Genomic DNA, 14,937 nt, shown 5'->3' with positions numbered 1-14,937 from the left:
AGGCAATGCTTTTAACCACTAGCCATCTCTCCAGCCTACCTGCATGCTATTTTTTAAAAAGGATTTTAAGAATGACATTCATTTTTATTTGCTTTATTAATTCAGATAACCAAAGAACTGAATTTTCACAAAATTGATGTAGACAAATGAATCCTTAAAAATCTAAAAGTTCTGTGCTTTAGTCCTAACAACTGACAAAACTCTAAGCAAAACAACTTCTTATGGGCCAAGAGAGCAATTGCTTTGTGGAAAAGCTGAAGCTGCGCACGCTTCACGGAAGCAGTGCTGGGAAGGGTGTGGGTGTAGCCTCTGCGGAAGCTGAGCAGAGCGAGGGGAGGATATGTATGGGACCTACGAGGCCCCAGGTCTGACCAGGGCATGCCAGTTTGGGTGCAGGGCAAGGGAAGAACTCTCCAGCCTGCAAGACCAAGTGTTCTTATGTAATAAATTCGCCTGCAGCCACATCTCTACTTACCAATTTGAAGATATATAAGTGCACCATAGTAAGGTACTTAGAAACTTTGGTGCTGATCCAAGTTAGCGGGTTGGTTTAATGCTTTTACAGCATAAGTTAACTTGTTGGATTTGTGAATATTAGATGTTAAAATACACTACACTGCTGACCATAAAATTAAAAATAAAAGACATTATCTATTAACATGTCATTGAAAACACTTATTTATATATAAATTTCATTATTATACAAAGGCTTTCATGATGCTATGCTCAAGGCTTTTATTTTAAAAAGTACAGAATGAAATTCTTGATTTTATTTTTTTTGCAGTGCTTCCATTTGTGACTGAAGTGAAGGAGGAAATATCAACAATGGCTCTTCACGAAGTCATAAGTTCAGGGTGAAACTCACTTCAAAATCATTTCAGAAAAAATAAATATATAAGCAAGCATTCATAAAAACTGTCACAATACATATGTAAGCATCAAATACACTAGATAGAATAAAAATCAGCTTTAATGATGATTTTGCTGTTTCCACACAAAAAGTTCTGTGTTTGAGGTATCACCGTAAGACATGCCAATATGGCACATGTGTGTATCAACCTAATAGTCCTGACCAGCACAGAAACTCCCTGCCAGACTTTCTAGTAAGCTAAGTGATTCTCTTTAAAAGGGGGATATTTTAATTGTTATAAAAACACGGGAGGCATGTGCTAGGAACATGCATTTCATAAAACATTGACACTTGTTACAAATACTTTCATTATTATCTTATAGATCCCATTCATTTAAAAACATAAGATCAGTAAAGCAGTTTTATCTTCAATGATATTATTTAAAAAGTCGAGAGATTTAAAAACAACAGTGAAGAACTTCACTATCTTTATACATTACACAGTAGATAATAAAGCTATTAAACTCCTCAGTATCAAGAGCAAACCACTACCACCAACCCAGAACGTCACTGGAAGGACGCCATTTAGTAGCTGCTGTGTAGATTACTTGGTTTGACTGTCGTAAAGCCATGTAGCAGTTAACTTAGGAAGTGACGACGCTAGCCTAACACACAGACACACAAATACCCAAAACGATGTGCTTTGCGTGTACAAATATCTATACTTGAGGCATGGTTGTCAATTAACAAGATGGATTTAATACCAATGGGCAGAGATAAGGGTCCCAACATGTGAAAAATGTCTTTAGGGAAGAGGCTGGGATATGCTGCAAAGTGTTATTATATAGCGATTCCAAGGAAGGTACAATAATTAAAAATATTGAATTCTTCAATTTCCTGAGAGAGGCCAGAGATTCGGTTACTTTCTGGTGAATTCAGAACGGTTAGGGGAAGAACGTTTTTCCTTTTTTCTCTTCTTTTTTTCCTTTTTGTGATGTTTTCCTTTTTTTGATTTGTTCTTTTTTTCTTTTTTCTTTTCTTTTTTCTGATACTTCTGTTTCTTTTGCTTTGAAGAGTCCTCTTCAGAGGAGCTGGAATAAGACCTATGGGCAAGAACACATCAGGATTGGCATTGAAGCAGGGACTGCAGAATTAAGGTGGATCTGAGCTCCCTTAAATCTTGGAAGAGGAAGTTTAAACACAGCCTTCTATGCTCTTTAAAAGCAGAATTCAAAGTTTTTGCTGCTTGGTCACAGAAGGTGATAAAGCTACATCTCTATTCTGCTTAGCTCTAGTAATGCAATGGGCTTTAGAAGGGGTGAGGATGACATTCTTTCTGGCACTGTGACAGGATGCACACGGCCTGCCCTTCAGCATCTTAGAGGGGAAACTGCAGCACAAAGAGCTCCCAACCTCATGCACACAGCGCACTTGTATATGTAGTAACTTGTTAGCATATTCTCTTAGGTCACAAAAGGATGCAATTATGGCTAGATACAAAAAGGATTCTAATTGTTCCTTAGGATGAATGGATAAGAGCTGAAAATTAACAAAATAAAAGCACGTTTGTGATTCCTGTGATTTTTCATGTTAATGAACTTGATCCTTCTGCTTGCAGTGCTAAAAATGAGCACTTGTATTTCTGAGTAATTTTTATTACTTACAGAATGGGTGCTTTTAAATGAATACTGCATGTAGATGAATGAGGATGATTTATCATTATACTTTATTAATATTTTAATACAAAATTGAGAGGGAACACAAATAGAATTTCCTTTCCTGATATAAGATGCAGCAGAGGCTGGGAATGAGGAAAAGAAACAAACAAAAACTCCATCTTTTCAGATCTTATATAAAGTATAACATTTTACCTATGCCCAAACTAAAAATATATGTGACAACACAGAAACTGAATTAATTTACAATCTCAAAAGTTAGTTCATACAGGTAACATTATATGGACTGAGCAGGTTCTATTTATATGTTTAGGAGTCTATCTATCTATCTATCTATCTATCTATCTATCTATCTATCTATCTATCTATCTTGCCTATCTATCACCATATAACTATAACCAATATTTGAAAGCTTTTTTTTTTTAAAAAAAGTCACGAATTTAAGAGAAGTGCATGGGAGGGTTTGGGGGAGGAAATGGAAGGAGGAAATTCTGTAATTGCATTTTAATTAAAAAATTTTAAAGTTAGATTAGCAATTTAGGAGCTAAAACCCAAACTAAGAAACTTCAGGACAGGGGCTGGAGAGATGGCTCAGAGGTTAAGAGCATTGCCTGCTCTTCCAAAGGTCCTGAGTTCAATTCCCAGTAACCACATGGTGGCTCACAACCATCTGTAATGGGGTCTGGTGCCCTCTTCTGGCCTGCAGGCATACACACAGACCGAATATTGTATACATAATAAATAAATAAATATTTTTTTTTTTTTTAAAAAAAAAAGAAACTTCAGGACAGACACAGGGAGCAAAAGCGAATCCAGAGCCTGCAGTGTTCAGGGATCCCCATCCCAGGAGTGGCTTGAGCGGGCCCTGCCTCCAAGGTGCCCCTCCTATTCTCTTGCTGGCCTACTTATTTGCACACATACAGCTTCTTCTATGCCTGCACATTTTCTTCATCTTTTTGGTCCTGGATTCTCATTTATAAGGCAAAACTAGGTTTGGGCACAGCACACCATGAGATGGCTATCTGTACATGTATGAAGAAGTTTGGGTTTCAGTTCCTTAGAACTGCAAGGCTTGGCATAGACAGGTCTAAATATAATCTCTAACTACAAACCAAATATAATAAACCAAATATGTCAGAACACGAAAGACTACATAGTCTCATGTTTCCTCCATGCAATGCAACCTGCTGCCTTAGCACAAATCACAACACACTTGTCAGAAATCTGAGCCTCTGCTCCTAGCAGCTCTTATGTTACACCTAAAAGTGAGCTAACTTTGACCACTGACAAGGTTTCTGAAGTATATATATATAGCTGAGTGCATTATAAAATTATAAAGTGGTAATACCCGATTAAAAAAAAATCTGGGAGAATAAATCCAGACCAGACCTCAGTATGAGCGAATGCTCAAAAACATTTCTACTTATCTCAGTTTGAACAAGACTGTACTTAGTAACCAGGGGGAGAATTTGTCTCTTAATCACATTTGATCAACTTTTTAAATCACATTTGATCAACTTTTTAAATTAATCATTAAAAATCTTACCAGTAAAAATATTCACAAATGGCTAGTGAGGGTTGTGGAAGAGCTGAAGGAAGTTTGGGCTTATGAAATTTTATTACATTCCATGAAGAAATTAATTTCTTAGTCATGATAATGAAAGAAGAATACAGACATTTAGAATCCAATTTCAAAAATGAGCAAAAATATATATGAGGAATTCAGATGTGCATCAAATCAAAATTTCAGTTCTCACTGTAAATGTGAAATCCAGGACACAAATGTATAAAGGAGGAGGGGTACCACCTCTCATCAGGACCTTGGTTCGTTCCAGAGAGAACATGCAAGGTGACTGTGTGATGACATCATTTCTGATTCCTAATTTCTAATGTTGAGGGTGTTGCTACTTTACTACAGTAAATATAAATATGTTATTCTCATTAAGAAAACTCTCCAGTAAATTAACTGGATTATATGAAAAAGAAAATTTATAATCCTTCCAGACTAACAGCTTATGTTTTTCTTTTCAGTACCTATTAAAATATTAACCTATTAAATAATCTATTTTTTTTAATATTTATTTATTTGTTATGTATACAATATTCTGTCTGTGTGTATGTCTGCAGGCCAGAAGAGGGCACCAGACCTCATTACAGGTGGTGGTGAGCCATGCCGGGAATTGAACTCAGGACCTTTGGAAGCAGGCAATGCTCTTTAACCACTGAGCCATCTCTCCAGGTCCCTAAATAATCTATAAAAATGTACCTTTTCCTCTTTTTCTTCAATTTAATTTTCTCCTTGCTTTTTTCCTTTTTCTTCTCCTCTTCTTCATTTATTCCTGTAAGGGAAAAGGTGGAGGAAACCATCAGTTACCACAAGACTACGTACAAATATGCTTTGTGTGTGTGTGTGTGTCTGTATATACCTGCGTGTGCCTATGTATTTTATTTTATAGTTAGAAAGATGAAGTCAACATAAACAGGAGTAAAAAGTAAAAGCAAGAAAGGACCTGCAAAATGACTTCTCTTTCATAGATGGTAATTACAATATGATGGTGATATATTCTACTAGGAAACTCAGAAGATCACATTAGCTCATAGATTATGTCTTAACAAACTTAAGGATGAAATCAATTGAGCATCTGACTATTCACAATGATACGAAATCAGAAATTAGTATCAAGTGGAAGATAGTATAGAGGAAGATTACAAATATGTATAATCAAACACCACACCCTGACCCAACTTCTGTGTCAAAGGAAAATGAGAAAAAAAGCACAGCACATAGGACAGTGGAGCAGGGAAGGACACAGTACACAGTGGGTGCAGTGGAGTAGAAGAAGACACAGCACACAGTGGGGACAGTGGAGCAGGGGAGGACACAGCACACAGTGGGGACAGTGGAGCAGGGGAGGACACAGCACACAGTGGGGACAGTGGAGCAGGAGAAGACACAGCACACAGTGGGTGTAGCGAAGCAGAAGGAGAGAACAGCCCATGATGTTAAGTACCTGCACCAAGTAAGAATCTGAGACAGCCCATCAGGGCTCCTCCTCATGCTTAACAACTTCTCTTACCTCAAATTGGAATACAAAATTACTGTTTAAAGCTCTCCGAAAATCTAGAACACAATGAATTTACTTCTGTATAATATCTACATAGATATTATATAGCATCATACTGCTCCCATTACAATAACGAGGCTTTTTTTATACATAGGATGGAGTAAAGAGTAGAGACACTTCTTTTACAACCAACTGAAGCTTGTTTTTGCTCTTTTTTTATAATATAAAAACTTTTTATACAAATCTTTCAATGATTCTAAAAATTATTTTTACTTATGTGAATGCCCTATATAGGCAGTGCTGTAGAAACCAAAGAAGGGTGGAGGATTCCCTAGAGCTGGACTTACAAACAGTTGTGAGCTTCCTGAACATTGGGGAACATTATTTTAAGCTGTATGACTTCTGTTTATGATGCATTTGTTTACTTCTGTGAAGCTCTGTTTCTGTGCCTGTCTAAAACACCTGATAGGCTAATAAAGAGCTGAATGGCCAATAGTGAGGCAGGAAAGAGAAATAGGCAGGGCTAGCAGGCAGAGAGGATAACTATGAGGAGAAAAGGATCTTGGAGCGAGAGAGGAAGGAGGACTTTGGGGACCAGTCACCCAGTTTCCCAGCTACACAGTCAAACACTCAGTAAGAAGAAAATAAAAGGTATACATGAATAGAGACAGATAAAAGCTCCAAGGCCAAGGATAGATGGGATAATTTAAGAAAAGATGGCAAGAAACAAGCCAAGCTAAGGCTGTACATTCATAACTAAGAATGGGCCTCTGTGTGTGATTTATTTGGGAGCTGGGTGGTGGGGGCCCCAAAATGTCAAAAAAAAAAAAAAAGTAAGAGCAAAAACAGCCAACAACACTTGAGGTGGGAGCTGAACTCAGTCCCTGTGGAACCACAGCAAGCTCTCGTAACCGCTGAGCCTCTGTCCAACCCTCAGGTACACTGTGGTGAGAGTCTGTCCAAAAGCAGAAAGGAAGCTCCTGGGGCTTATACACTGGCAGTCTTAGCATGTTCCTTTGCCTATGCCTAGGATTCTCTGTGCACTCAAAATCGCTATGATACTTCCGAGCATCTAAAATCTCTGCTATTTGTCAATGGGACCTGACAATCTGATGTTTGTCTTATACAAGTTTAACAGACAACAAGCGAGGAAAAACCAAAATACCAGTTATGGAATCAGAAGCTGACTTGCCTCCTGACCGCTAATCTCATGCCAGTGACTTCCATCCAAGCCTCTGTTCTGACCTGTGCTGTAGCCCTTGCATGTGGTAAGAAAGACAACTCAGTGATAGCACAATTACACAAGTGTGACATGACCCAGAAGGAGACAGGAGAAAAACCACGCTTACTTTTCTCTTGTAGAGCCTGCAATTTGTTCAGTTCCTCATTTTCTTCATCGCTGTCCTCACTACTTGTGCTACTGACGTCCAACACAATGTCCCTTTTCGGGTCGACCCGGAGAAAATTGCGGCACTCAAAAGTCAGATGACCAGCTAAATAAACAAAACAAAACAAAAACCAAGAAGGATAAATGCAGTTGCATTTCATTTGTATTTTGATAAATAAAGTTTGTCTGAAGATAAAAAAAAAAAGTAAAACAGCCATACTGGCCAGCCTTACAGACCAGGCAGCAATGGTAATCCCAGTAGCCACAATGACACACGCCTTTAATCCCAGTAGACACGCTAGCTTGCCATAGAAACCAGGAGGTAGTGGTGCACACCCTTATAAAGAGGATTATAAAATGGGAGGAGACAGCTCTCAGTCTCAGTCTCATTCTGAGGTTATCTGGAGGCAGGATCGCCATTTTGAACTGAGGTTTTGGTAAGAGCCAGTGGCTGGTTGTTTTGGTTTTCTGACCTTCAGGTTGAACCCCAATTTTTGTCTCTGACTTTTTATTAATTGTGTTTCAGATAAAACTACACATGCATCTGTGCTGTTTGTTTTGGTGTTTCACAGGGGGCAGCAGAGTACAAGGTCAATAACAACACAAGAGCCTTAACTTTTATCCTGTTGCTGGAGGTTAGACTTTTCCTTATACACTTTTTGCTTGAATACAGTATTCCAACAGAACTTTCCCCTTCTTCATTGGAACTTCTAATTCAAGAAACACTGTGGGTGCACTTGTCATGCATTTCAGAGCACTGAGGCACTGTGGTGACTAGAAACATTCTCGCATACCTGAAACCGTATGTTTTATTCGCTCCCTGTAGCCTCTTCTCCTCGGCTTGCCTGCCAACTCATGTGGTTACAGCTCTCACCAAATTCAAGTGGTCATAATGCATAAGCATCACACAAAACTAAAAATACTTCTCGAAAGGATTTAAAAAACGAAATATTTAAATTCTGATATCACTTTTCCTAAAATTCTTCCAGTAAGAAAACTTCAGTTCCTTGTTCCCTGTGATGGTTCTCACTAACCTGATCCTGACAGGATTGGGGATCACCTGAAGACAAGCCTCAGGCTGTCTTTGAGGGTTTAGAGAAGGTTAGCAGAGGTGGGAACATTAGCCCTATGTGAGGGCAACAGCATTCTAAGAGCTCAGTCCTGGACTGAAGGAAACAGACAGGGTGGGCTGACAAGTGTGTGCAGTGGGTGAAACCACTCACCTTTGAGCCTGAGGACTTAAGTTCCATCCCTAGGATCCACGTGGTGGAAGGAAGGAGAGATATCACGTTTTCCTGTGATATCTACATGTTGCCATGGTACATGAGTAAACACGTGCATGCGTGCACACACACACATGAACAGAGACAGACACACAGAGATAGAGATAGAGATAGATAGATAGATAGATAGATAGATAGATAGATAGATAGATAGATAGACAGACAGACAGATAGATTGATTCCAGGTGGCAGCTTGCATCTTTCCCCTCTGGTGGCTACATGGTATCTCCTGACTCCACCTTCTTTCTCCCAGCATTCAGTTTAGTTTTCCCTGCCCAGCTCTGTTCTGCCCTGCTATAGGACTAAGCAGTTACTTTATTCATTAACCAATAAAAGCAACATATAGAGGACATCCCATACCACCACTCAGTCAGCGTGCGACTCACTGTGTGTTCAGCACGCACTCCGCACTCCGGCTTTCACTCTGAGACCCTTTTCACCCCTGCACTGGGAGGGTCACCTTTCCTTCTTGTTGGCTCGGGTTTCTGGTTTGACTCTGCTATCATCACATTAACTCCCTCCAGGGCTATGCACTTGGCACAGAAAAGGGGGCTTTCCATAGTTCTCACAGTAGCCCAGCTTGCCACTGTGACCAGAATTCCTTGTGACGCAATCTTACTTTACTCAAGTTAGCTTTCTACCCAAATCCCTGGCACCGAAATGATCACATAAGTGAAATGCGTAGGGTCCCACACCTATTCTAGTTTCCCTTTAGTGAAGGGGACATGACAAATTACTTATGAAACTACACTGAAGTCTGGCTTTTGCCTGTTGCTGTTCTTTTTCCTTTTAGGACAACACTGTCTTTCTAACCATTTGTCTCCATGGGGTTTCTTTTCTAAATATACACTAAGAAGATGAAGGGTAAAGAATTATGACTGTGAGGGGCTGGGGGTTGGCTCAGTGACCAAGGCAGTAGTCATCCAAGTGTGAGGACTGGGTTCCTTGAGCCCCTATATAAAAGATCAGGTGGGCATAGCAGCCACCTGTAGTCCCAGTACCTGGGAGGCAGAGACTGGAGGTCCATGGGGCAAGCTGGCTAAGGTGAGAGGTCAAATCAGCAGGCTCTGGGTTTACTGAGAGATCAGGTTCAGGATGATACACCCCAAATGTGGGCTGTACCTTCCCACGAGTTGGAGGCCCAGATGGAATAAAAGGGGGAAAGGACACCAGCCGTGCAGGACTTCTGCTTCCTGTCAGCAGTGAGGGTGGTACACACCCCACCTGTCATTGTGTTCTAGGAGACAACAGAGCAGACTGTGACAGATAGGAACCCAGGAAAGCTTGAGCTAGGGAGGAGCAGTCCCTCCCATTTTATTCAGACATTCTGTCACAGTGACCAGAAAGGAAAACGCAATGACTAGCCGAAGTCTGTCAAGAGCGCCCATCACTCAGGGGAAGAACAACAGTCAGCTGTGGCAAGTATCTTCCTGTACATTAAATAATAGCACAGACTCTTACAGGAATGAAAATCAGGGACCCATCAATGATCACCGTAGCATTTTTCATAATGCTAAAAGATAAAAACAACCAAGTATCTACCCACAGGTGAATGGATAAAGAAAGTGTAGTATATCCATGCAATGCAACACCATTCTACTGTAAGAAATAATGTCAACATGTGTGCACAGTATAACATGGGGTAACTCTGAAGCATTTTGCTAAGTCAGACACAAAGGACAAACTCTGTGGCTTCTCCACTAAAGGCTGTGTAGAGTAGCAGAAACTACCAAGAGCTAAGGAAAGGAAGGAATGCAGTTTCTACTTCATGACTAGAGTTTCCATTTGAGGTAATCAAAATGATTCGGAATAGGAAGTGGAGATGGCTGTCCAGAACTATGAAGGTAATTAATGTTCAGGACGATTTACTGAAAAACTGGTTAAAATTTTACATTTGATACATTTTTGCCACTATGGGAAGTAAGAAAACAGAACAAGCACAGCATAGCATGGAATTGATAACCAGAGCACAAATTCCACCTTTCCATCTTGTACCGTAGGAGCCTCCACTTCCTAATATACAGCAGCCGCCGTCCACAACTATGGCCAGTCAATGACCCAACTACACAAGTTCTCCTAATCATCACAGCAACCTCTATGAGGTTAGGTACTGTAACGATCTCATTTTGCAGACAGAAAACCAAACACAACGGTGAAGCCATATGTCCACGGCGTCATATCTAGTAAGTGCTGAGCTGTTTACCCGAATCATCTGTTGCCAAAACAACCAGAAGCCAATGTTAACTAAAATGAAGACCAGGAAACCTTCTTCATGGAGTTATTTAATCATGGTCTGTGATATTTGTTTTATTTTTAAGTTTTTTTATAAATAACAAAATTTATAAATTAATTTCTTACTCTTAATGGAAATCTTTGTTGAATCACTTATATTTGTTAGAAAACAGCCCTTCAGTGAAGTGGCATATCCTAAACAGTCCAGTGTAGTCAGCACAGATGTCAAACAACTTTAGAGACAGCAAGTAACGCCAAGAACAACCATTGGTAAGGCCTGCAGAGCAGCTGCATTTGCCTCGAGGAATGCTGTTTACAGAATCAAATCACGGTACTATATGCAATTACACAGGCTTGGGTGTACCTTCTAATTCTATTATATTAATCACATGGAAGACATTGTTGAAATCAAGTTTTTTGCACATGAGCAGAAATTCTGGGACCAATCAAACCCTTATATAAAGGGATAAATTCAGCAAACATTCAAAGATTGTTTTTATTGCCTTTACTCTTCATCTGGTATCCAGAAACAAAGCAATACATAGATGCATATGTAGCATATACAGCATACATACATACACATGTTTAAATCTTTTAAAGATTTACTTATATTATTTTATATATGTGTTTTTAAATTTTTATTTATTTCTTGCCTGCATGGATGTGTGTGTGTATATATATATCACACACCAGGAGGCCAGAAAAGGATGCTAGCTCCCTGGACTGGAGGTTCACATGGTTATGAGTTATCACATGGCTGCTGGGAATCAAACCTGGGTCCTCTAGAAGAGCAACAAGTGCTCTAAACTGTCTAGCCATCTCCCTAGCACCACCTATATTTTTATATACATAGGCTTTTCTTTTATATTTTAAATTATCTTAGTTCTATTTTCTTCAAACTTCTAAATCTCCCGCCAACCCCTCATATTTCATGGCTCCTTTGCTAGTTACCAAGTCAACTTCAAACCCTGGTAGGGGCTCCGGACCACTCACAGAGCTGCTGAAGTCAGGATACTGAACCATCCTGCTCCCTCCCAGCCCCCAAAACAATGGCCCCAGCAAATACAAGTAGACACAATATTGCTTTTTACTTACGGTAGCCACATTTTTTGCAGCCTGCTCGGACATTGTCCTTGTTGCAACCTGAAATACAATTGGAGAACATTTGGAGAAATACACGTAAGTAAAAATAAAGACTTCGTCATATGATAAATTCCCAAGAAAACCTTTTGTTCTAAAACTTCGTGAAAAAGAACTCTAATCTTAGCAACACTACTCAATTATTTTGATTAACAGCTTACTGAGAGTGAATTTACCCAAATCATTTGACCAATATTTCAAGAACATATATTTTTCTAATTCAGTAGGAAAACAGTACTATAGTTGAGAAGTTAAACATTTAGGAATCCTACAACATTGGGGAAGAAATTCTAGGACACCATGGTTTATTGTTGAAACGTAATTAATTTACCATATATTTATAAATACTTACCATATATATACATATAATATACATGCATAGAAACATTAAGGTGTAACAAACGTTTTTGTGTCTTTCAGTAGAAAAAATAATTCTACCTTTTCTCAAAGAAATTGATGGTATCCCATAAAATTCACTGTAATTGTTTGGTATCATAAAATAACTTAAATTCAGCACTTGAACTCTGATAAGCGACAACAGAGTAGTCACAGTTCAATTCTGATAAAAGTTCGCAAATATTCACAGTATTTCTGTGTAGTCGATCCACAGAGATGGTGCTGAAAAAAGGAAAACTCACTTTTAAAATTGTGATAAAATACACACCGCAGTGAGGATTTTGATCACTTCAAATGTGCATCTTAGCAGCGTGGCAATGATGTGCAGCTCTCAACTACTGTCCTTCTCCAAATGGTTTTTATCACCAAGAAGAACAACTGCACACAGTAAACACCTTCAAGTCTCCCCAATCTCAGCTACTCCAGCCTACTTTCTAAATATTTGTCTCTCTGGAAAAACCAGGCAATAGCTTTTGTTTTGTTTTGGTTTTGGTTTTTTTTTTTTTGTTTGTTTGTTTCTGAGACAGGGTTTCCCTTTGTAGTAGCCCTAGTCCTGGAACTCACTCTGTAGATCAGACTAGTCTTGAACTCACAGAGATCAGCCTGCTCTGCCTCCCGAGTGCTAGGATTAAAGGCGTGCACCACCACTGCCAGGCTGATAGTTGTTCCTTTTAAAAGTCTGACATGGTGTTTTTAAGAATCATCCATATTATAGCATGCACCAGAACTGCATTATTTTTTATGGCCAAATATTCCACTGAACATCAAAATGAACTTTAACCTCTCAGTGGCTTCTGTAAAGCAACGAGAGGCCAAGTGCAACGTTATCCCATTTCTCTGGCGCAGGAGGCCCACTTTCTAAATCCTTCCAGCGGAGTTCTCATCCCCATGTGAGGCTGTTGTAAAATGTACAGAGCAGAAAGAACGCACTAGTAGTTGTAAATGAAAATAATTCTTAAACCACTTCTTTAATGTGATAAGCTTGAACACTAGTTATTTCCCTCTACTCCTAATTTGGAGAAAAACATTATGCTAAGCAAGCTGGTCCTGTAAGCCCAGCCCTACAACATGTACTACATTACTACTATAATAGGTAACAAGCGCTGCTCCATGGCCCACAGACATCCTTAGAGAACATCTAAGAGGATGCACCTTGCATCCAGGTGACGGGACCAGGTGGATGCTGCATCCCGCCAACATCTGAGCCTCCCATGCACACACAGCACAATTGTTAACATCTCCCTGCTAGCCTCTGAGTGACAGTTCCATCATGTTTGGAGCTAGGACCTTTCTGACACTCCTCATTACACCCTCCTCCTACCCCTTCCTAAGAACTCACTAGTTACAGTCCTTCTGAAGCCAACTTTCACCTCAAACTCTACAAGCTGTTACTACTTTTTACAGTATTTCCATGTTTAAATCAGAGAAGGTGTCACCGCTGAAGTTTCTAAGCACGGTGTACTGACTGATCCCTTCCCTTTAGACGCTGTCTTTACTTTGTCCTGTAAGAACCCACATGCCACAGTTAGCAGAATCAGCTGTGGAATATGACTGGATTAATATAATTTAAGGCTTCTCCATGATGAAAATAATTGCATGTTGACCAAAAAAAAAAATCAGAGAATATGGGTCAGTGTTGTTTCCATAGAAACTACAGATGTTGAATAATATGGAACAAACTGCGTCATGCACCAGTATTACTACTGCCACAGACGAACAGTAACAGGCAGGTGTGAAACTATCTCACCTCTTCCTGTGCTAGAACTGAACTCATTTAGAGCAAGAGACACTGATGTGAACTCATTCTTCAAGTGCTTCCTATTTCTGGAATGAACAGAACATGAACTTTTCCTCAGGCTATCTTCTGTAACCAAGACAAAACTTTTTATGACAAAAAAATAACCAGATCTCCTTATAAGCTACTTCCTTACTAGCCTTTGTCTAAATTAAGATCTCAGTTTTATTTGTAATCATTTGCAAGACTGCCTGGCTAATGAAGGTTTCCGTGGACCTTTGAGACCAAGGCAAAGGACATCACAGACCTGGGGAAAGTGATGTAATCATAGTTCACCCTGTTGTCAAGATCTGGCTTCTAGCTAAGTATCTGTAATCTCAACATCAGGAGATTGAGGCAGGAGGATGCTGAGTTCAAGTCTAGTTGGGCTACATAGTGAGCTTAAGGCCAGTTTGGCCTATGTGTGTGTGGCGGGGGCGGGGGGGTGTTTATTCATTTCCGAAGCATGTGGGAGAGTGCTCAGTTTGCTGTACTTTGCCTTTTCTGGTTTCTGAACATTGTTAGCAAGGATCTTCTTAGAGTCAATAAACTCCTTTCTTTTTCAATTTAATCTTTTGTTTTCTGTCGTTCAGACAGGAACTCTGGCTATTGTGTGGTGAGTCCCCTTCCTGGTGCAGAGAGCCACTCTCCCATTGACTTGTAGCTCCTTGATGTTCTTGGTTCCCTCACCACTAAGTTGGCTTAGGCAGTGATGCCTCCTGCCCCCTTCAAGTTCTCCTTGGTAATCAGGACCTACAATCTAAAGGTCACCATAGAAGCATATAATAAGGCCAGGTTGTGTGTATGCTGGGGGGTGGAGCATCGAGGGCTGCATTTCAGTTGTGAAAGCCTCCAGGAGCAAACTCAGAATACACTTCAAGGGCTGTGAAACACTTGTAACTCACAGGAGGGAGAAACTCACCACTGTGGAAAATCAGCACATCCTGAGGAAAAGACCGATAGCCAATGCGAAAAAAATGGGGAAGAAGGCAAACAGTGGACAGAAAGCATATGGAAAAGAAACAGGAAAGTCTCTAAAACATGTAGGAAATGCTCATTAATAATGGTATTAGGATTCCATTTTCTCTTATGAAAGGAGCTCAGGTAGAGAAACTTGAAGAGAGCTTTGAGTGG

The 14,937-nt window shown here is 39.8% G+C and overlaps 1 protein-coding gene across 1 annotated transcript in view; it reads right to left on the bottom strand.

The window, feature by feature from the left end:
- Positions 1-101: 101 nt before the first annotated feature.
- Srek1ip1 (SREK1 interacting protein 1) overlaps positions 102-14,937 on the bottom strand; it is a 22,209-nt gene continuing 7,373 nt past the window's right edge. Inside the window, exons 2-5 of the mRNA XM_005366586.3 lie at positions 11,589-11,636; positions 6,941-7,084; positions 4,793-4,865; positions 102-1,953 (exon numbers count right to left, since the gene is read on the bottom strand). Of these exons, the coding sequence (XP_005366643.1) occupies positions 1,770-1,953; positions 4,793-4,865; positions 6,941-7,084; positions 11,589-11,636 (449 nt within the window). The 3' untranslated portion in view covers positions 102-1,769. The remainder of the gene's footprint in view (positions 1,954-4,792; positions 4,866-6,940; positions 7,085-11,588; positions 11,637-14,937) is intronic.

Source organism: Microtus ochrogaster, unplaced genomic scaffold, assembly GCF_000317375.1.
Source record: "Microtus ochrogaster isolate Prairie Vole_2 unplaced genomic scaffold, MicOch1.0 UNK11, whole genome shotgun sequence".
In the NCBI taxonomy this organism is placed as follows: domain Eukaryota; kingdom Metazoa; phylum Chordata; class Mammalia; order Rodentia; family Cricetidae; genus Microtus; species Microtus ochrogaster.
This window is presented reverse-complemented; position numbering and strand designations above follow the sequence as displayed.